The sequence below is a fragment of the Thermomyces lanuginosus genome (genome assembly GCF_041956635.1).
Source record: "Thermomyces lanuginosus strain ATCC 200065 unplaced genomic scaffold VTN49scaffold_19, whole genome shotgun sequence".
NCBI lineage: Eukaryota > Fungi > Ascomycota > Eurotiomycetes > Eurotiales > Trichocomaceae > Thermomyces > Thermomyces lanuginosus.
In genome coordinates, this window is record NW_027192353.1 from 488,918 (window position 1) to 510,273 (window position 21,356).

At 53.6% G+C, this 21,356-nt stretch overlaps 9 protein-coding genes across 9 annotated transcripts; 5 read left to right on the top strand and 4 right to left on the bottom strand.

Annotated features, from left to right (window-relative positions):
- Window positions 1-194: 194 nt before the first annotated feature.
- On the top strand, window positions 195-4,157 carry VTN49DRAFT_786 (uncharacterized protein; the record flags this gene model as incomplete). The annotated part of the gene is made up of 1 exon (XM_069416175.1): window positions 195-4,157. One exon carries the CDS (start codon window positions 195-197, stop codon window positions 4,155-4,157), a length of 3,963 nt encoding a protein of 1,320 aa, XP_069271146.1.
- An 882-nt stretch (window positions 4,158-5,039) lies between these two features.
- Window positions 5,040-6,421, top strand: VTN49DRAFT_787 (uncharacterized protein; the record flags this gene model as incomplete). The annotated part of the gene is made up of 3 exons (XM_069416186.1): window positions 5,040-5,234; window positions 5,355-5,652; window positions 5,703-6,421. 3 exons carry the CDS (start codon window positions 5,040-5,042, stop codon window positions 6,419-6,421), a joined length of 1,212 nt encoding a protein of 403 aa, XP_069271147.1.
- A 494-nt stretch (window positions 6,422-6,915) lies between these two features.
- On the top strand, window positions 6,916-8,128 carry VTN49DRAFT_788 (uncharacterized protein; the record flags this gene model as incomplete). The annotated part of the gene is made up of 3 exons (XM_069416197.1): window positions 6,916-6,995; window positions 7,071-7,292; window positions 7,363-8,128. 3 exons carry the CDS (start codon window positions 6,916-6,918, stop codon window positions 8,126-8,128), a joined length of 1,068 nt encoding a protein of 355 aa, XP_069271148.1.
- Window positions 8,129-8,605: 477 nt separating this feature from the next.
- VTN49DRAFT_789 (uncharacterized protein) lies at window positions 8,606-9,657 on the bottom strand (the record flags this gene model as incomplete). The annotated part of the gene is made up of 3 exons (XM_069416208.1): window positions 8,606-9,322; window positions 9,402-9,481; window positions 9,540-9,657. The coding sequence occupies 3 exons, from the start codon at window positions 9,655-9,657 to the stop codon at window positions 8,606-8,608; spliced, it is 915 nt and encodes a 304-aa protein (XP_069271149.1).
- A 318-nt stretch (window positions 9,658-9,975) lies between these two features.
- Window positions 9,976-10,889, top strand: VTN49DRAFT_790 (uncharacterized protein; the record flags this gene model as incomplete). The annotated part of the gene is made up of 3 exons (XM_069416220.1): window positions 9,976-10,231; window positions 10,289-10,538; window positions 10,598-10,889. 3 exons carry the CDS (start codon window positions 9,976-9,978, stop codon window positions 10,887-10,889), a joined length of 798 nt encoding a protein of 265 aa, XP_069271150.1.
- Window positions 10,890-11,355: 466 nt separating this feature from the next.
- Window positions 11,356-15,163, bottom strand: VTN49DRAFT_791 (uncharacterized protein; the record flags this gene model as incomplete). Its single annotated transcript, XM_069416231.1, has 7 exons — window positions 11,356-11,462; window positions 11,525-11,969; window positions 12,025-12,309; window positions 12,361-12,518; window positions 12,575-14,962; window positions 15,038-15,082; window positions 15,145-15,163. The coding sequence occupies 7 exons, from the start codon at window positions 15,161-15,163 to the stop codon at window positions 11,356-11,358; spliced, it is 3,447 nt and encodes a 1,148-aa protein (XP_069271151.1).
- An 840-nt stretch (window positions 15,164-16,003) lies between these two features.
- On the bottom strand, window positions 16,004-17,653 carry VTN49DRAFT_792 (uncharacterized protein; the record flags this gene model as incomplete). Its single annotated transcript, XM_069416242.1, has 2 exons — window positions 16,004-16,030; window positions 16,094-17,653. The coding sequence occupies 2 exons, from the start codon at window positions 17,651-17,653 to the stop codon at window positions 16,004-16,006; spliced, it is 1,587 nt and encodes a 528-aa protein (XP_069271152.1).
- A 973-nt stretch (window positions 17,654-18,626) lies between these two features.
- On the bottom strand, window positions 18,627-19,930 carry VTN49DRAFT_793 (uncharacterized protein; the record flags this gene model as incomplete). The annotated part of the gene is made up of 3 exons (XM_069416253.1): window positions 18,627-18,671; window positions 18,728-19,104; window positions 19,159-19,930. 3 exons carry the CDS (start codon window positions 19,928-19,930, stop codon window positions 18,627-18,629), a joined length of 1,194 nt encoding a protein of 397 aa, XP_069271153.1.
- A 118-nt stretch (window positions 19,931-20,048) lies between these two features.
- VTN49DRAFT_794 (uncharacterized protein) lies at window positions 20,049-20,427 on the top strand (the record flags this gene model as incomplete). The annotated part of the gene is made up of 2 exons (XM_069416264.1): window positions 20,049-20,213; window positions 20,281-20,427. The coding sequence occupies 2 exons, from the start codon at window positions 20,049-20,051 to the stop codon at window positions 20,425-20,427; spliced, it is 312 nt and encodes a 103-aa protein (XP_069271154.1).
- Window positions 20,428-21,356: the final 929 nt, after the last annotated feature.

Genomic DNA, 21,356 nt, shown 5'->3' on the forward strand with positions numbered 1-21,356 from the left:
GTAGTATTCAACCCTTGGCGCGGCAGCTGATCTACGAGCGATCCCAGTCGCTAAATCGCACAGCTGGCCTTTCCCGTAGCTTTGGCTGAAGGCGGTACGGCATTGCTGTTCTCAGCAGACCAAGGCCCGTTCTGCTTCCCTGTGGTTCTTCAACAAATTGATCTCGGGATTGAGAGTGAGATTTACGAAAAAATATGACGTTCTTTTCCAAGTTCGAATCGGGGAGGAAGAGCAGGAAGACTGAAAACTCGGAAGACTCTAAGGACAACGTTGTTCCTAGTGCAGCGTCTTCAACGGCATCTGTTCCTCACCAGGCTCAGACTTCCACCACGGGACCCGCCTCCCAGAGCTCTCCGGGACAGGCTGCATTTGCTTCATCTACCCCAGATACCCCTCCCTCCTCGCTCCATCTAGACCCCGCTACCCAACAAAACACTACAGAAGTCGCCCTTCCCCGGCCCAAAGAGGAGCTCGATCTTTGGGCTCGAGCTTACGGAATTCTTCAGGCTCAGAGCCCCAGTGAATACGGCAGACTGTCAGACATTGAAGTACTTCTTTCTGGCCTGCCTTCGGAGGTATCCGAAGCATACGAAAAGATCTTGCAGAGAAGCAACAATGAACTGCATACGCAAACTCTTCTCGAGATTGTTCTGGCTGCGGCACGCCCGTTGACCCTTGACGAAGCGAATGTGGCATTGACAATGGCGTTGAAGAAAGGGCGGTTCGACTCGTATGCCGCATTGGAATCCAGTATGTGGCCTAGAGGGAAGTTTGAGAACATGGTCAAGGATCTCTGTGGTCACTTTATCAGTGTGCATGAGTCAACGTTATCGTTCATCCATCAAACAGCAAGAGAATTCTTGATTCATCCCGAGAAGAAGGGTAGGTGGCAAGGCCGGTTGGACATGTCGAAAGCACACGGCAGGATGGCGATGATCTGTATGGAGTACTTGTCCTACGTGGATGAGCAAATTCCAGTTTCAGAGATCAGGGACAGGATGCCGCTGGCGCAGTACTCAGCACAATATTGGACGGACCACGCGAAGGCTGCGGAGACCGAAGAGGATGTGCAAGAAAGCATCTTGGATTTCTTCCTCCATCAAGACCAAGCGTATAGAGTTTGGGGCCTTCTTTTCGACCCTGAACGGCCCGTTGTTACATATCCACGAGCCACTAGCCCTATGGCAGCTCCATTATATTACGCGTTGGTATGCGGTCTTGAGCGAACGGCGGTGCTATTACTGGAAGAAGGTGTTGATATCCATGCGCAAGGAGGTGAATATGGGAACGCGCTTCAGGCCGCTTCCATTCATGGATATGAGAACATAGTGCGGCTGTTACTGGAGAGAGGGGCCGATGTCAACGCTCAGTGTGGCTATTACGGCAATGCCCTTCAAGCTGCGTCTGCTAAAGGCCACACAGGGATAGCGCGGTTGCTTCTAGAGGCAGGTGCTAATATCAATCTGCGGAATCACCTTTATGGCACTCCCCTTCAAGCTGCTACTCGTGGAGACCATTTAGAGGTTGTGAAGCTGTTATTGGAAAACGGCGCTGATGCCAATGTTGAGGGCAGCATTTATTATGCCACTCCCCTCCTAGCTGCTTGTTACAATGGAGACAGAGAGATGGTGCAGTTGCTATTGGAGAGAAGCGTTGATGTCAATGCTCAAGATCACGCTGACAACCCACTTCTGGCCGCTTCTGCTAGGGGTAACGTTGATATTGTGCAGCTTTTGTTGGACGAAGGTGCCGATGTCAATGTGCAAAATGGCGAGTATGGGAACGCTCTTCAGGCTGCTTCTCATAACAACCATAAGGAAGTTGTGCAATTGCTGTTGGAGCGGGGCGCAGCTGTTAATGCGCGAGGCGGCAAATACGGGACTGCTCTCCAAGCTGCTTCTTGTGAGGGGCACGAGGAAATTTTGCAGTTGCTGTTAGGAGGTGCTGATGTCAATGCACTAGGTGGTGAATATGGAGGAGCCCTCCAGGCCGCTTCTCTAAGGTGCCACAAGGAAATAGTGCTGCTGCTACTGGAAAAAGGTGCCGATGTTAATGCAACGGGCAAGGAATATGGAAACGCTCTTCATGCTGCTGCTCGAGGAGGTGACAAGACAATTGTGCAGCTACTGTTAGAGAGAGGTGCCGATGTCAATTCGCAAGGCGGAGTCTATGGAAATGCTCTTCAAGCCGCTTCTTACGAAGGCCACAAGGAGATAGTGCAGCTGCTGATAGAAAAGGGCGCCGAAATCAACGCACAATGTGGTGAATATGGAACAGCTCTTCAGGCTGCTTGTCATCAAGGAGCCAAGGAAATTGTGCAACTCTTGTTGCAGAGGGGTGCTGATGTCAACACGCAGGACGGGAAGTTAGGCAATGCTCTCCAGGCAGCGTCTTCTCGTGGCCACAAGGATATAGCCCAAATTCTAATAGAGAGAGGTGCTGATGTCAACGCACACGGTGGCTGGTACGACAATGCTTTGTCTGCTGCTGCTCGTTGCGGCCATACTGAGGTGGTTCGGTTGTTGTTGGATACGGGCGTTGATGTCAATGTGCAAGGCGGAGTGTTCAACACTGCCCTTGAGGGTGCTGCCTTTGAGGGCCACAAGGATGTGGTGAAGCTGTTGCTGGAGAGAGGTGCTGATGTCAACGCTCATGGTGGCCATTATGGCAACGCTCTTGTTGCTGCTTGTTCTTGGGACCACCCGAACACGCCGCAAATCGTACAATTGCTGCTAGAATGCGGCGTCGATGTCAACTCGCAGGCTGACGACCACGGCACTGCTCTCCAAACTGCTTCCGCTCGTGGTAATCAAGAATTAGTGCAACTGTTGTTGTCAAATGGTGCTAAAGTTGATATCCAAGGGGGTCCTTACGGAAGTGCCCTCATCGCTGCTTGTCATTTTGGGTTCAAGGAGATCATTCAACTTCTGTTGGAGCATGGTGCTGATCCCAACATACAAGGGGGTCGATTTGGAACTGCTCTCCAGGCCGCTGCCAAGAGGAACGATATCGAGGTTGTGCAGATGCTGTTGGAGCGAGGCGCTGATGTCAATGCACAAGGAGGAGAGAATGGCAATGCTCTCCAAGCTGCCTCGACAGGGGGCAGGAAGGAGCTAGTCCAACTATTACTGAACAATGGCGCCGATGTCAATGCACAAGGTGGACAGTATGGCAATGCTCTCCAAGCTGCCGCCAGGTGGGGCGACATGGAGGTTGTACAGTTGCTGGTGGAACATGGCGCTTATGTCAACGCACAAGGAGGTGAATTCTGTACCGCACTCCAGGCTGCTTGTGCCAGTGATAGCGGAGGCCAGGAGATCGTGCATATACTGTTGGAAAAGGGTGCTGATGTCAACGTCCACGGCGGTGTTTATGGCAACGCCCTCCATGCTGCTGCCAATAATGGAAAAATGGAAGTCGTGAAGATGCTGCTGGAGCGAGGCGCTGATGTCGACACCCCAAGTGGCGAGAAATCAAATGCCCTCTGTGCCGTTTCTGCCCGAGGAGACAAGGAAGTCGTCCAGATGCTAATAGATAAAGGCGCCGATGTCAATGCCGAAGACAGTTATTATGGCAGTCCTCTTCAAGCCGCCTGCTCGGGGAGCCACAGAGAATTAGTGCAGCTGCTGCTGGAGAGAGGAGCTAATGCCAGTGCACAGGGTGGACATGATGGGAGTGCTCTTACAGCCGCATGTTTCGAAGGTCACATTGAGATTGTACAGCTCTTGCTGCAGAGCGGCGCTGATGTCAACGCGCAAGGTGGATACTATGGCAATGCCCTCCAGGCTGCCTCCGTTAGGGGTCACGTGGAAGTAGCTCAGCTTCTGTTGGAAAGGGGCGCCGATATCAATGTCCAAGGTGGTGAATATGGTACTGCTCTTCACGCCGCTTGTTACTGGGGTAACAAGGATGTCGTGCAGCTGCTGATTGAAAAAAGCGCTGAAATCAATGTACAATGTGGTAAATATGGTACAGCTCTCCAGGCTGCTTGTTTTGGAGGAGACAAAGAAATTGTGCAACTCTTGCTGGAGAGAGGCGCTGATGTCAACACACGCGGTGGTTTATATGGTTCTGCTCTCAAGGCTGCTGTTGATGCCGGACAGGATGAAATTGTGCAGTTGCTCCTGGACCATGGCGCTCAGAGGATTGGCTTCTGAATGCATTCTTACTGCTGGAAACGACCCTGAGCCGTCAATGCATTATTACCGCCCCCTCTTTTCTCGGTTCCATTGGACTCATTGTTCAGTGGAGGGCGGCGATTCAATTTCTCGCTGAGTAATGGCCCTTAGGGTTGATTCCAAAAACATGTACGCTATCGAATGCTTCGCTCTGAGGTGTGGCGTTGGTCCACTGTTCTGGATCTGCAAAACAAAATTGATTGACGAAGAATAGAGTCTAGTATGCTCTCAACTTTATCTGATAGTTGCTTCCGCTGACGGAACTGAGCATGCGGCATTGTCAGTAGCCTAGAAGTTGCCCAAAACGTAGCCCGTGAGAGTCAAATGCTACTCGAATTTGATGGCCAGATCATGATTGTGAAAATTGCCGTGCACGACGTCATTCTGTGCATTTTTTGAGTGAAGTGCTCACCGAAGTGACCAGGCGAGTATGACAGCAGTTTCTTGCAGATCAATACCGGTAGACTAGCCTCCCCATACCTAACGCTCTTAGGGTTATCTCCGAACTCAAAAATCCACGTGACTTCGGAGAAAGCGAGTGTTCCGATTGGACGACAAACAGTTGCGTTTATCACCAAATTTCTGTTCCAACTGCTCCGTAGTGATATTGGTTCAAATTCCAGCCAGAACAGACTAATAGACGGTAGACTGTTTTTGAGCTTTAATTATGTCTGCTTACGGTCGTCTCCTTCCTTTGATACGTCTGTGAACCTGCCGTCCCGAAATTGTCGAAATTCTTGTGTCCAGCGGTGGCACACTTCTATCCAGGCATCCAGCATTGCGGACTGGCTCACAAAGAACGTTCCTGAGTCGACCACCGCTTGGTCCTATGCCCGATAGGGCATCCCATTCGTTCTGGCAATGAGCATTGACTCCACGTCGACAAATCTTTACGCCGACCCCCGGGCCTTCGGTGCCTCTGACCGATCCGCGCAAATATCATCGTCCGTGCCACAAGATGGCGTACCAAATCCAGCTGCGCTCGCCATGCAGGTCGCGGGAAGCATGGGAGTCGAGAGAGATCAGGAAGAGGAACACCGACCACCTTATCTTCATGTATGTGGATGCCTCTGACGGCACTTTATTTTTTTTGTGTTTGATTTTGGTTTTTCTTTCCGATGGATCTTTGCTCCGGTTGATTCGCTTGACGTTTGTCTAAGCTGATATCTTGATCAGGCCATGCTGGCCGGTGGTACCGGAGGCACCTGCGGCGACATGCTCATGCACTCCCTCGATACGGTCAAGACACGGCAGCAGGGCGACCCGCATATGCCACCCAAGTACACGACCATGTCGCATACCTATCTGACCATTTGGCGACAAGAGGGAATTCGAAGAGGTCTGTACAGCGGCGTAACGCCAGCCCTACTGGGTTCGTTTCCCGGCACGGTCATTTTCTTCGGCACCTACGAATATACCAAGAGACATATGATCGATGCAGGCATCGTTCCTAGTGTCTCCTATTTGACGAGTGGTGGGTTAAGTCTATTACTCCGGACGAATTTCGAGCCTGACTATCAACAGGTTTCATTGCGGACCTTGCGGCCTCAGTAATCTACGTCCCGTCGGAAGTCTTGAAAACACGGCTCCAACTTCAGGGCCGATATAACAATCCCTACTTCAAATCCGGGTATAATTATCGGTCCACGCTGGATGCATTCCGGACAATTCTCCGACAAGAGGGAGTAGGGGCAATGTTCTATGGCTACAAAGCCACAATATTTCGAGACTTGCCGTTCTCGGCACTCCAGTTTGCTTTTTACGAACAAGAGCAAAACTGGGCCAAGAAGTGGGTAGGCTCGAGAGATATCGGCATCGGCCTGGAAATCCTGACAGCAACAACTGCGGGTGGGATGGCGGGCGTATTGACCTGTCCGCTGGACGTGGTCAAGACGCGGATCCAGACTCAACAGAATCCAAGCACCTCTGGGCCTTCATCATCGTCCTCAGAGACAAGGCGCCAGACCTCTCCCACATCTCCACCCTCGACGTCTAAAACCCACACACGACCTATCTCGACCTCCTCGCCATCCACCTCGACTGTCTCTGCCGGCGCGCCATTACTCCACACGTCATCCGTTGTCACCGGACTTCGCATGATCTACCAAACCGAAGGCCTTGTTGGCTGGTTCCGCGGCGTTGGGCCACGCGCCGTCTGGACCAGTGTCCAAAGCGGCATCATGCTGGTTCTGTACCAGTACCTTCTCAAGCAGCTTGAGGCATTCCAGGCTCGACAAGAGTAATGCATTCCAAGACTCTGCTCTGCGCTCTGTACATTGTTTGGGTTTGTTTTGTTCATGTATCTCAGCGGCATGGTCGGGATTACGTCGGCGTTTGTAGTATATAGACCTGTACCATAGATAGACGAATACTATACTTCTTCGCATGATGTTCTCCTATAGGCTATACTTCGCCCGAAGACAGCTACAGTAATAGACTAATTGCTCCCTAATGGCTCCGTGTTTTGTGGTTGTCCGTTAATCACGTGGCTTGTTAATATCACGTGATTGTTACTAATTCGTTCTGATGACTCAGGCTGATGTTATGAAAACACGCCAAGATGAAGCAAGCGCGGCGAAAAGTAAACAAAAGCCGCTTGGCCCTGTTCGCCTTTCCCCACGAGCGCATCTCCCCTCTCACCCCCTCGTGCTCGCGTCCACCCTCGTGGTATTGCGTTTTTTATTACATAAATTTGAGTTCACAGCAGTCGCGTGGCTCACGCGATCATTAATTCACCATGTCTTCGACGATGCCTTATCTGCGCAGCTTGCGCAAGTCCGAATTGACCACCCTTGCTGAGATCTCGGATCTGAAGGGGTACGTTCCCAAGTCGCGCCCGACGAAAACTCCAGTATGCTACAAGAATTTGCTAACCATTGCTGATGAAAACAGCTATGAAGACTTGAAAAAGGCTGATCTCGAGTCCGCTCTGGATGCGCACTTGCGCGAGAACAAGGCCATCTTCTCCGGTGACAAGCGCTTGGCGGACTACTATCGTCGTCTTTCCCAGCCGGCCCGGGTCTCGTCGCCGGTGAAGAAGGAACCCAAGCGGGATGGATCTCCGGAAGAAACCAAACGGCCGGTGCGACGCAGCAGGACTAACGAACCTGAGGGGTAAATTCACTCTTTTTCCTCGAACGCGACGCGTCATCGCTGCTTGGATGTAGATACTAACTACAAACAGCGAGGACGAAGGGCAAGACAAGTCCCAGACTCAAACTCAGACTCAGAGTCAGACTCCGTCGTCGACCAACGCCGCGGTGACGCAAACTCCGGCTCGTTCGCCACTTTCAATCGCCAGCTCGTTGCCTCCGTCGCCGGCCGTGATTGCCAGCGCCGTCGACCGACAAACCGCGCAAGTGCGCCGCAACTTGTCCAGAGCCTGGAACAAGTCCGGCGTGTCGGAGCGGTCGGACGTTCTGCGCGAGACGCTGAGCAGCATCAAGGCCATTGAGCTGATCATCATTTCCGTCGAGGTGTTGGGCTTGGCGTACGAGCTGGTGCCGCTGAGGTACGTTGCCACGGTTCCGGCCGTCAGCGCGCTGCGCACGCCGGAGTTCGCCATCAGGGTTCCCGACCTGTTTGTTTTGGTCACAGGCGCGTTCTGGGCGCCGGTCATCTTGTGGGCTCTGACCTCCCTGGCTATCCCTCTGACGGTCGCTTATTTTATCAACCTGAGCCACCGGGCACAAGTAAGCCACTCTTACGGCACGCGGCGCTCTACGGCCGCGATCGCCGCGGCACCTACATTCGACCCGCTGGTGTACAACATTGCCAAGTCCTTGGTGGCGTACCTGGTGTATGCCAAGCACTTCACCTTCTGGGACGTCTTCAACCATTTCACTGTTGACAAGGTGAACACGGCTATTCCAGGACAATGGCCGGGGCTTGTGACCCTGGCCGTAATCGGCGTCGTTGCCAGCTTGTACGATGCTGTTTTGAAGAAGTAACTCGATATGGCTGGTGTGAGATGGTGAAACATGGATGAAGAACGATGTCCAGCAAAGGCTATGACGAAAGCTATAACTGTTGATTATGGTTTGTTGGTTTGCTGTTGTTGTTGCTGTTTGACTTGTTGTTCTGTTTTTCTTCGGGACGGTTTTGTGTTTGGATGAATCGTCTTGGCTTGGATGGACGGATGGAATGGTGTGGCTAGCTTTTGTTTCTTTCTTGGCCGTGCCTGGTGTATATATAGACTGGGCACAGACGTTGTTGTATGTTCTTCGTGGCAGGCGTTGATATTTGGTTCCAAGGCTTGCTCACTCCGCTGTTGTTTTTAATGATATCCCCCTTCTACATTGCTCCACGAGTACCTTTTCCGAACCCTATGGATTTTTGGGACGCAATGACTCGATTGAAGTGCTAATATATTTTGAGTTATATTACGTGATGATAACGATTCTGAAAGCAAATCATTCGCATTCATGCTACCGGCCCTTCTTCTTGAACCTCTCCGCCAACTCGACAGTGAACAGCACCGGGCTCTGTGACGAGGACACTTGAACCGAATCAGCCCTGATGTGGTTACTCGTGCTTAACTGGCCGCCAATCTCAGACACCCAGTCGGTAACATCCCATTCGAAACCGCGCAGTGTTAGCGCTGTGCGACCGTGGAGCGGGATAATGCCCACGTTTTCGGCGAGGAGGAAGCCATTGTGCTCCGCAGGGGTAGGGTTACGGTGAAGATCTGAACGGCAGGTGTGCGGGGTATGGATTGTGTGTTCGCCCGGCGGGAGTACGAACGATACGCTCTCCTCAGAAATGAGGAAGAGGTTGATTCGGTTTCCGGATGAATTGGAGGGTTCGTTGAGGAAGTAGTACAAATGATGGATCTGGGAGAACGCTTGATCGACGCGACCACCTAGGCCACCCATGGCGAGGACATCGAGCGCCGGAGTATCCGAGGAGATTGATGACTCCTCAGACTGAACGTAGAGGGCTTGCGCTGACTCTGCAGCTCGATGCGGTGATGGCTGCTCGCCGCGGGTAATTGCCCCCGCATGCGCGCGGAGGTACTTCAGACACTTGGTAAAATCGGCCGTGTCCTGATCATTGTCCAAGAGAATCGGCACATTATGCGCGGCATAATGCTGCCGGACAGATGGGTGCAGAGAGTCTAGGTCTCCCAGAATCGCGGACGGCAACTGGAGACGGCGGGATTCTCTTTTAGCTTTAGCAGACTTGATTGATTACTGGTTTTGATTGATTGTCTGTTGGACGCACATCTGTGTTTTCTCGCCCCCGGCTCTTCATCAGCTCGTAGTATCTATTTGCGCCGCCGTCGGCGCAAAGAACGTAGCTCGCTGGTTGCTTGTTAGCATATCCAAGATACTCGTACCTAGAGTGGCGGGGCCAGCGTACCATGACTTCGAATGGCATCGAATGCGATTTCATTAATAGGCTGGTTGAGGACCACTATTGCATAAGGAGAGGAAGGCGCAGAGTCTGCGCGAAAGAACTGCGTTGGGTCCCAGTCCATATCGCAATACAATGGCACGCAGATGCAGATAACAGTTCGGAGGAACCGGGTCGATGTGTAGATGTAGGTTATCGTACCGGATAACCATTCATAACCTGGGTTACGGATAACCCGCAAATAACACACTAAACCCAAATCAATCGTTCGCAATCTCTCTCCGTTCCGTGCCGTTCGGCGATGATTAAAAATCACCTTTCTTTTGGAGCTCTACGTCAAAAGGCTGATTGACAGCCTCTCATTCTCTCGTTATTTTTTCTTGGAGTTTGGCGTCGCCGTTTAATTTCCATCTTCTGTCCTTCCGAATTCCATTCGATTGCCATGTTCTCGCGAGGAGCGCGCGCGCGAGCAAATCTGCTCCGCGGAGCATCCGCTCGCCCTAGTCCCAGCAGCATCATCGGAGCCGGATCTTCACCACTACAACAAGCAGCAATTGCATCCTCACGACGATTGCTCAGCACTGCACCCCCGGCGCAGAAATCGCGAAGCTGGAAGAACCTCCTCGTGCGACTGGGTCTGGCCGGCGCTGCGGTCTACTACTACAACACGAGTACCGTTTTTGCCGAGGAGCCATCCTGTATGTACTATCTCTTTACTCAAAGAGAAGTCAGAAATTTGCTCACGGGCAAGATAGTTTCTCTCCTCCCGCCTTCTGCCACCCCCACAGTAGAAGATGAAGAAGAACCCCAACCCGACGCCCGACTACAGGACCATGACGAGTCCCAAGCCGCCTTTAATCCGGAAACCGGAGAGATCAACTGGGATTGCCCCTGCCTAGGCGGCATGGCCTACGGACCATGCGGCGAGGAGTTCCGCGCGGCGTTTAGCTGCTTTGTGTACTCGAAGGAGGAGCCGAAGGGCATGGACTGCATTGATAAATTCAAGTTCGTCAAGCCTTTTCCCCCCCTTTCTTTCGAGATGATATAATGCTGACAAGGTACAGGGCCATGCAAGATTGCTTCCGGCAGCACCCAGACGTTTATGGCTCGCAACTTGAGGATGATGAAGAGGTGGACGAGCAACTCACGCAGCAGATTGCCGAGGCAGATCGACAGAAACAAGCTGAGGTGCAATCCCAGACTCAGGCGGATGCTCCCGCCGCCGAGTCCGTTCCGGCTTCGACATCCGCTCCGACGGAGCAGCCTTCTTCGTCCACGACGGAAGAATCGATACGTGCGCCTTCTGCCGCTGAATCCACTACCCCCGAAACTACACCCAGTGAGTCGAAGGCGTAATTCCTGTAACGATCCCTCTTTCCCTTCTGTCGACACATGGACAGTATGAGCTGGGCAAAAAAAAGAAATTATAAATAGATGGATAGATTATCCGTGTACTGCACTTGTCCACTACTTGTGTACTATATGTTCCATATAGCGTCAACGGTTTCATTTCTCATGTTCATCTGATAATGGTTCATGATAGTCCATAGTCCATGCGTAATCGATACGTGATATGCATGCCGAGGTTGTGGACACAATACTCCTAACCCCGAGTCCCGCTCCACCCGTGTGTCCTGTGGTTCTTGCAGGGGACTCTCAAGGCATGCCTCCTAAGACCCATACGCTGCGGCCAGTCTGCTTTGGCTTGTCATCCTCCTTGTCGGCATATATACCGCCGGGCTCCATGGAGCATGCCTCGTCGAGGACGGCTGGGACGGACGTACGGACGAAAAATCGTAATTGTGCGGTCATAAATCATCCATCACCAGTCCACATCACTAAGTTGCAAACGACGTGCCCGGAACCCAGACCGCGTGTTACTCGACTTGTCCATCTTAGCGTCGCGGTTTGATGGGCGTTTTTCGAGACCTATGGGGTATGTCAATATATCAGCATTTGTCACTCCCACGGGGAAGTCGAAGGAATCGTACCATCGTTGCTGTCATCATCAACGAGATGGTCGTAGTTCAGGACAAGGTTCTTGATCCGCTGTTGCTCCTCCCGGTCGGCTTGCTGCTGCGTGCGCATGGCGACGGCCAAGCTGGAGTCGGACGGCAGCTCGATCGTGCGCGTCTGCTGCCGGTTGCCCTTTCTCGTCATCAGGCTGAAGGCCATCGTGTTGCTCTTCTGGCTCTGCCCTTCGCCGCCTTCGTCTGTCGCTGTTGACGCCGGCTGGCGCGGTCGCATCGGCAGCGGCACGTCAAACATCGTCTTGCGCTCAAAGCGGCGAGACTCGAGGCTCTCCGCGATCAACTTCTCGAACGCACGGTCGAATTCGGCCTCTGCTTCTGGATCGCGCTCCTCTTCATGACGAGTAACGAAGATCTGCTCCTCCTCGGACTCGACACCGTGAACCTCTTCGTTTTCAGGTGATGGCTAATCACAGTTAGTACTCAAACTCAATTTACAGACGAGAGGGGGTTAAACGTACTTCTTCCTCCGTAGTTGACTCGTCGGCATCCGGCACGTCGTCTTCCATACCCTCGTCCACGTTGTCATTATCCGATGCGACACTCTCTACTTCCTCGTCGTCGGGCTCCATAGCCTTGTCGCCATCCTGAGCCTTTTGGTAGTTTTGCGCAACCGCCTCGCTGAACAATCGTCCCGCTTCTTCGAGATCGGCGGCGAGCTTCCATTGTGGCCGCAACATGCTGTACGTATCCTGGATGAGGAACTCTATATCCATCGGAAGCGCGTCCTTTGTCCAGATGTAATACTACGTTTGTTAGCGGTGGCCGATTATGCATACAGGTTAAGGGATCGTTACCTGGAAGAAGGTCAGGAAGAAGTCGAGCTTCTTCTTGGCCGAACCGCGGTCGAAGCACATCCCGCATGTATCGAGAATTGTGCACACCAGACGAATCCGGAAAAAATCGTCCGGCGGATCAAGAGGAGCGATCTTGCCCGGCGTTGGCGTCCCATTTTCTTGTTTCGATCAGCATCGGGCTCTTCTACTAGCGATGATGATTAATTAAACATACCATGCCCAAATGTCACAATCCGATAAAGTGCGTCGAAAATCACCGGCGAATCGATCATCTTGTAATTGTACAACTCGCCAAGATACTTGACCTCGGCTACGCGTCGCTGGTTGAATTTGAAGTCGTTCTGCTCCAGGCCCAGAGTGATCGACTCAAGAAGATTGTCCACAACGGTGATCGCGAAGCTCTGGTGGTACCGGTACAGCGCACTCATCAGGATGGCCAGGAGGTGGATATTGCCATATTTGACCTTGTGTGGTCGACTAAAGACGCGTTCCAAAACGTCAACGACCTCCTGCTCCTCCCAGTGAAGCCGGCGGATCGTCTTCAGGATCTTCGTGTAGTTGCGCTTGTTCAGATCCTGGTAGATCAGCTTTCGAATGTACAACTCCATCGGCGATCGCTCCTTTTGCTGGATGGCAGGCCGCTCAGGAGGATCGACGTAATAGACGGCATTTTCCACGAGCATGCGCTCCTGCTGACCCAAATGCGTGGTCGACTTCTTCCGGTTCAAAACCTCCAAGAACGACGCCATCCGCGGAGAAGTCTCCGGGTTGCGCAGCAGATACCGGCCGCAGTTCTCCAACAAATTGGCCATGATCTCGATATTTGTGCGCGAAAAGTCATCCAGACACACCTTGAGACAGTGGAAGATGACATGTTCGGGCACGACGCCAAACTTAGTCAACTCAGCCAGGTACCGGATGTTGATCATGCGGACCTGGCCCAGGAAATCCTTTTGCTTGCGGCGCTGGAGGCTCCGGAACTCCTCATCGAGATAGCTGATCAGGTTCTGCGGGATATCAGCCATGTATTGGCCCAAGGTTGCAACGAGACGCGCATAGAACGGCAGCAGATCCGTGCGACCCTTTGGAACATCCTGAAGGGCCTTGATCAACCGGTTACGAGAGGCCTTGGAGTTGAGGAAGCAAAAGTCCAGCGCCAACTGATCGACCTGAGCTTTCGTCTGAAGTTCGGGCAGTCGGACAAGAAGGGCGTCCACCTGGGCGCCCACCGACTTGTTCACCACCGAAGCCGACTGATCTTCGGCTTCTGTCTCCGTACCTGTCTTTTGGGTAGCATCTTCCGACGACTCCTTATCCTGTTTAGCCGCATCTTCACCCTCTGCCTTTTTCTTCTTCTTCCCGTCCTCCAAAAGTACAGCCGGAACCTTCCCCTTCAGGTCAACGAGATTCTCGTAGAACCGTCGCTCTTCCTCATCCTCCCAGATGCCCGGGCCTTCACCTTGACCTCTCAAATACTCGGTAGTCTTGACCAGGCCAATACCTCCACCCGCAGCCGTCTCAGCAGCCTCTTTTTCCGACAAGTTCGGCATCTCCACGCCCAGAACATCGCAGAGAACCTGACAGTTGGCTACCAGCTTCTCGTGCGCCTTGGACTGCTTCTCAAAGTTGGCCTGCCGATCTTCGAAGATTTCACCGCTCCTGACATAAGCCTCGGCATTGCGCCGGCTCTGCTTAATGAGTGCCTGGTGGTCGCGCACGACATGTGCCTTGACATCTTCCAGGTATCGTATCAACACACTCCGGAACCGTTGACGAAGCTTTTCCGGCGTCAAGGGAGTTTCTTCCTCCTCTAGCATATTATTACTATCTGCTTCAGCCTCCCCTTCCCCCGCCGTAGGCGCTGCTGCTGTATCCGCAGCAGTCCCGCCTTCAGCGTTCACGGTCTTACGCCCCTCCTCGGCCGGCTTCACGCCGAGGACATCCCAGCTGAACGACTTGACAAAGATCACCGCCAGCGGCAGGTTCACATGCTCCCGATCATACCCCAGCAAATCCTTGAGCACCTCCAATGGAAACGGATCCGTCTCCCGGTCCGGATCAGCCTTGGCGGCTGCCGCCTGGCGCGACCTCGACAACGCCTCGCCGGTCTTCCCAGCAGCTCCATCTCTCGACTTTGCGCCCACGTCATCCGGTTTCTCGATATCATCCAGGGTTCTCAGCACGCCGACGAGCCAGAGCTCCGTGACGACCTTCAGAAGCACACGATGCCGGGACAGACGTTCTCGTTCCTCACGCTCACGAACCTCCTGGCTGAGGGCCTTGAGCTGTGATTTGTCCGGCGAGCTCAGCCCGCGGCCCAGCAGCCACCCAATCTGCTTGGTGAACTCATCCGGGCCGAAGCGCTGGTGCAGTGCGCTGACAATCTCGACACCGGCCGCCACCTCGCCAGGTGACTTGAGCTTGCAGAGACCCTCATAGCACGCCGAGATAATTTCCGACAAGTACTTGTGCAAGGACAGTGTGCGTATATCAGAGAGGAACGTGGGAAGGGCCGAGGCGGTGATTCCGGTGCGCAGACGCTTGATGAATGCAGTGTTCTTCTTCAGGGAGGAATCGAGGGAGGAATTCACGGTGAAAACACCTAACAAGCATGGTTAACCATCCTCGATCTTCATCACTGACTCTTTTTTCCGGAGAAAAATCTCCCATCGCATACTCTTATCACCAGACCAAGCCCGCTCATTGAGATCACGGAGCTCCCCTAACCCCCCCAACGTCAGTCCTGCATTGTCCGGCACAAAACGCCCGGTAGGGAAAACATACGCTTCTTCTTGTGGTCCATTGTTCAACGCCGCCGTTTCTCATTTATCGAAATCGAATTAAGGGCCGCCAAGAGAGACAGAGAGGAAATACCACACATAAGCGGTGCGCCACATTGATGGCCGGACAGGGAAACATTAAGAAAAAGGGCGAGGTTACGTGTTCTGAGTTAAGTTCCCTCCCTTTTCTCCTTTATTTCGTTTTGGCCGGCTTGATACTGGATTAGAGGGTGTTGAAGGCGGTTTTACTGTGCCGCTTTGCATTGTTCGGATTCGGTCGCCACGCCGTTGAATGCCTCAGGCAGAAATAACATCCACACGATCCATGAGCGGCTTTCCTCTTGATTCACTGAAGCTTTCGCTATAGCGGGATGTAATCTATCACATTATGATTCATAGTGGAGTAGCGATTTGGTAGATTAATATACTTTGCGAATGGTCATTGAAACTGTCGCTTAGGTACTTTTCTGGGGGACATCGCTAATCATACATCGATCACTTGGAGAGAGACAACGCGAGGAAAAAGAAGAATGCCACAGGGACGGGGCTGCAGGGACGGTGAAAAACAGCATATACAAGGGACCAACAAACATTGAGGGACATGGGGCGGTCAGGATGGGCCCCGTCAACGGGCCCATGACATCAAACGCTCACCATTCACACATCAATCAATTCATTCCATCCTCAAGAAAACATCAACGCCGCGCAATGCTATTTCTGGATCGAAGACATCAAAACTATAGACAGAACTGTACAGCATGGATCGAGATCTGACCGGCCGAGGTCCCCTCGTCGTTCCAACTCTTCCGTCCAGTGTCGTCATCATCACTTGGAGGTTGGGCACAATGACATTTGCACCTTATCTATTTGGGCTTGCGCCAGAAGTATTGCTGCGAGCATGAGTCAATTATCTGACCCACCCTAGACCGCAAAATGAAGAATGGGGAGCTCACCTTGTGTTGCTTCCGGCAGTTTCGCAAGCCGGGTTTGCGAAGATCATTGACGACAGCCTGACGCCGCATCTCATCTTCGTCATGGTCTGCAATATAGTAGAACTCGCTCTCGAGAGGCTTGCCGGCCGCATCCTTACCCTGACGCCGGACTTCGCCGATGCACTTCACCTGTTCCAGCAGGCTCTGGATCTCCGCCTTGGTGAATCGCGCGGCTGGGTTGCTCTCGTTCTTCCAGAGCTCGGCTGGTAGGTTGTTGACAATCGTGGAAAGAGGGGTGGATGACAAGCGAGAGAAGGCAAGCTGATTAATGGCATGGTTTTGGATCCGTTCAATGATCGACTGTCTCTCGTCCTCCTCTTTTTTGGGAGCATCGGCGTCTTCCTTCGATTCCCCGGTCTTGCTAACGCTATCAGACGGCTGATTGAATTCCGTCGGCGGAGCCGGAGTGCCAGTCGAAGAGGTGGCCCCCGCACGAGTACGAGGAACACGGAGAGGGGAGTCTTCCGTCTTGATGGAGGCCATCCAAGGAAGAAGGTTGGCACCGTACGGACCAAACGAATGGACGATCGGATCATTTTCCTCGTCATGGTCCGAGAATTCATCATCGGATTGCTGGCAGAGAGCCTGCAGGGCTGAACTAGACGGACGAGAATGGGTTTGGCTCTCCATGGAGGCTTGAAAAGGCTGGGTCGAGGTCGAGGTGCTGCCCTGCGTGTCGTTGCCGCGCGTCGGAGACTGCTGATCTTCGTACACCACAATCGGGTTGTGCGAACGGCTAGGAGTGAGCTGGGCCGACGACGAGGGAAGAACGGGGCGTCCAGCTGGTGATGGTGACACGGGTGATATCAGTGGGTGCCGATCTCGCAGCGGGCTACCGAGACGGCGCGTCGACGGCGAGTTGCGATGCGGTGAACTCTCATCCCAGACTGGATCCGACTCGCTAGAGTCCGAGTCTCTTCGGTCCCGGCGCGGCCATTGCACGAGAACACGCGCATCCTGCACATCGATCATGATATCTGCATCTCGAATCTCCGACGTGAAAGTCTTCCCCTTGCCCAAGTCATATGTCTTCCCCTGGCAGGAGACTCGAATGCCATTCCAGCCCATGCATAGGATCTCGACGCGGTCTCGGTCGAACGGGTTGCTAGAGGGCTTATAAGTTGCTTTCACGTGGACACGCGAGATGAGACGACTTGTGGAGAGCTGATGGTGGCACGACGCGCTGGACCGGCCCATTAATATCGACTCCCCCGACTCGGGCAGCATTACTGTTGGAACATTCGACAGCGGAACGCGTTCCGAAGCCATCGACCCGGGCCGCTTCTGTTGCGACGCGGGCCGACCAAAGGACACCCGCGGCGGCGAGGACGACATGAAATGCGTGGAGGATGTGGGCATTGGCGTGGGATAGTCACCGCTGTCGCGTGCCACGCGCTTGGTCGGACGGGGCAGCGATGGCGAGGAGCTCAGAGGCTCGAAGGCCGGCAGCAACGTGGCCGGACGCTTCACGCCCGCGGCAGGCAGGGCGCCTGACGGGCCCCGCGAGGGAGAGGACTCCATGGCGTTCCGAGTCCGGCGTCCCCAAACACTGTTCACGGGAGAACCCGTTCGAGTCAGTTTCGTTTCCCACGATCAACGTGAATGAAAGACCCCGTGTTCCTAGCAATGATTCAAGGCAAAGGCGGGCATGAAGGAGACGGGATATCCAGTACAGACGCGTGAGCAGGGTCAAGGAAAGGGAGAGACAGGTAGTCTGAGGATGGCAAGGGTAAACTAACGCGGTTGGAAGGTTCCCACGGGAAAATTTGGGGAGCGTACCCTCGCGTGGTGAGCAGGAAGAATGCGCGAAACTTTTTAGGATAGATGAAAGTTCGTTTCTAGACGGGCTTCACGCCTTGTCCACCCGAGACGCGTTCGGCCAGATCCACTGCGCCTGGCGCGACCGGAGACGGCCGATTCGCGCACAGGGGCAGGCAATATCTCTGCAGGGAACCCAATTCACGCTCCTGCAATGAAATGCAAAGAGGCCAAAAGCACTTCAACCACGTCTCCTAGTTGTCATCGAGGCAAGGAATGGACGCCCTGGGGGTGTCGAGGAGTATCTAGAGAGTCGCGGTGGGCCAATGGGATCGCGCTCGGCCCGTCCAAATAGAGCGCGCGCGTCGTACGTCACGTGACTCTAGATGCCAAGCCACTTGCCAAGTGCCGAGAATCCTCGGAGGAACCAGTCAGAATATGACTCTTGCAACTGCTTGTTCAGGAATAGATTACAATAATGCATTGGGACACTATGTACCTCAGGCAAGCGATACTTGTACATCAAAACAATGTCAACGGAAAACCAACTCCCAAAAACACAATCGTTAAGAACGGCTGATATTGACAATAAATACAAGCGAAGAGAACCATGTGCAAAATGGTATAATATAAGGAGCCAATCAATGCCTCAGGCACGGCTGGTATCAACCCCAAAATAAAGGTACAAGGCTCGGAGGAGCGCCCGGAACGTCATTCCCAACAGGTGTGCATAGACTTAGTAGAAGATGACTTGAGCCTCCTCACCGTCCGGAATCATGACCTGTGCTCAAAGTTAGTAACCGTCTTCTGGATGAAATTCGTGGTGAAGGAACATACAGTGCAGCCATCCTCGCTGACTCCCGAGTCAGAGTAGTATTTGCCGTTCTCATATTTGCATTCCTGGCTAATGGAGCCAGTGAACTTGACGTTGAAGGAAAGCTTCTTGTCCGTGGTCGGCTTGTTGGGGAAAATCGAGGCCCAGGTGGCGCCGTTCTTGTAGCCCAGACCCAGGTTCATCGGAGCCCAGTTGCCATAGTCATGGCTAGAGTCACCCCACTGGCAGGCAGTCTCCGCGTCATAGCCAGGGGGGTTGATGTAGAACTGAGCCGAGGTGTCGCTGCCCTTCCACTTGTAGTAGGTAGCGGCATCGGGGTTGAACAGCTCCTTGACGTCGCCAGGCGCCAACTCATTCGGGACGTTCTCGGACTCGGTACCTGGCCAGAGTTAGACTAGAGTCCAGGACAATGGATGTCATATAAGGAACATACCAGGGTAGTCAGTCTGGCAGACGGAGACAACTTCGGACAGGGTGTTCTTGACAGTGAGAGCCCGGATGCCCTTGACGCACAGGGTGTCGCAAGCAGAGTTGGTCTTGTACAGCTTGCCATTCTTGCAAGCAAGTCCTCCAACGGACTCACCATTAGCACCCTGGTACTCGGGCCACTGGCACTTGCCGTAGCCCGGCGGGCAGGCATAGGAGCAGACCTGGTTGGGACCAGATCCGCACTTGTCGCCCTTAATGCCAGTGTCGATGCGGGAAACCGAGTTACCCGACATGGTCAACTTCTGAATGCCGATCCAGCCACCCAGGCCGAAGTGGTCCAGCGGCACCGCGCCATAATCAGAGGGGAATTCATCGCACGAGATCTCGCCATCCGGGAAAGGAGCCGTCAGGCCCTTGACACCGGAGGAAGAAGAAGAGGCCGACTTGGTCGGCTTCGGCTGCTCCTGGGTCGACGAGCTCTGCTCGGCGAACACACCAGCCTTGACGGGGAGCGTAGTCGTGGGCTTCGGCTTCGGTTGGCAAGCACCGGCCGGAGCCTCACCGTCAGCCCACAGGAGGTCGCCGTTCTTGACGCGTTCGCATGCCTCCTTCTCGGGGATCGGGGTGCCATCGAGGACATAGCGCGTCTCCGTTGCACCCGGGACAATCGTGGTGACAACGTTGCGCTTTGCATGGCGGTGGCCATGTCCGTGGTGGGCGTCCGCGGCCACAAGGGACCCTGCCGCGGCGAGCGCGACCGCAATGCTGAGCTTCATGATGTTTGCAATCTACTTGTCTCGATCAGTCAGATTCCGCATCGCAGTTCAGCGTGATGTGAGTCAGGGAATGATCATCCGTTGATCCTCCGTGGATGACCCGGGTCCACGTCGCACAATGGCTGGATCATCCACCGTCCACCAACAAGAGGATCTTTGCCATGGGGAAGACATCAATGAATCGAAAAGCCTTACCTACACAGCGATATCACACCTCGAATTGGCCCTTGACGTTCCGGAGCAAATAGCAGCGACGAATATAAACGAGCGACTGGGAAGCAAAGTACGAAAAAGAGCGTCTGGGGTCGGAAGCAGGTTAAGAGAAGGGAACAACAGAAGGAGAGGGCCAGAATTCAGGGAGTGAAAAGGAGGTGAGCCAAGGTTCTCTCAGGGGCACCGCAGAAAGGGGGACTCTCCAGGCGCTGGGCCACAGAGAGGGCCACCGTCCGCGGAGCCACGGGACTGAGCGATTCTCCAGTCTGAACCTTGAGTCCTAAACAAGTAACAACAGGCAGTTCCAATTCCTGCATCTCGTTAATTGGCGCTAGTCCGTGGCAATCTCAGCCCAGTGCGTGGCTGCAACAATTTGGCGCCAAGAAAGGGAGGGAAATAGGAGAGGTGCGTGGCAGCAATACTTCTTCGGTGCGTGGCTGCAGGCCAGATCTCACGAACCATCCATCTGCAAGATCTGATTGGACCGGCTATAGCGATCTTCCAAATTGGTTTCCGAAAAGCCCAACTCCACTTGCGCAGTTCGCGGCTCGATGCCAGGTACCCAGCCAATCAGCGCTCTGCTCCCTTGCTCCTGTTGATTTCCCGGAGCCAATCACCGCGTCCGGCTAAATCTCGGCTGCGGAGTTGCATGTGGATTGTGCAATTGTGCATTGTGCAAATGAGGCAAGCGAATCCTCTGGTGTCTTGGCATCATGCGTCAGAAAGGGCGGATTCGCGGAGTCCCTGTGACATCAGTGGTCAGATTTCCCATGAACCATCATCGGTCCCCCGTACTAGATTTCCCACCGAAGAACTCGTCTTCTCCTTGGAATTGAATATACATAGTAACTGCCTCGGTGGATCGTAGGGTCTGGAACCTTGATTGCCCTGGCCATTCTCACTCATGGACTCTGGCGGATACTTAGAGCCGCATTTTATTTGTAGAAGCTGCGGAGTGAAACAGACTGCGCCACCGGTTTGGAAAAGGACCTCAAATAACGTCGATCTGGAAGCGGAAGACATAACCTCCTTCAGCCTGCATTTCAGACGGTGGCTGATGTCTGTCAACACCATAGGTCAGCCAACGAACCACTAGAATGGGGCTTTGGGACACAAAGGACCCGTCTGCCAACTTAGGAGAGCCTGATGATTGCTACCTGGATGGTAGATACAGATCTCATCTTTGAGAACAGTGGGCTATGGTTTTCCGATA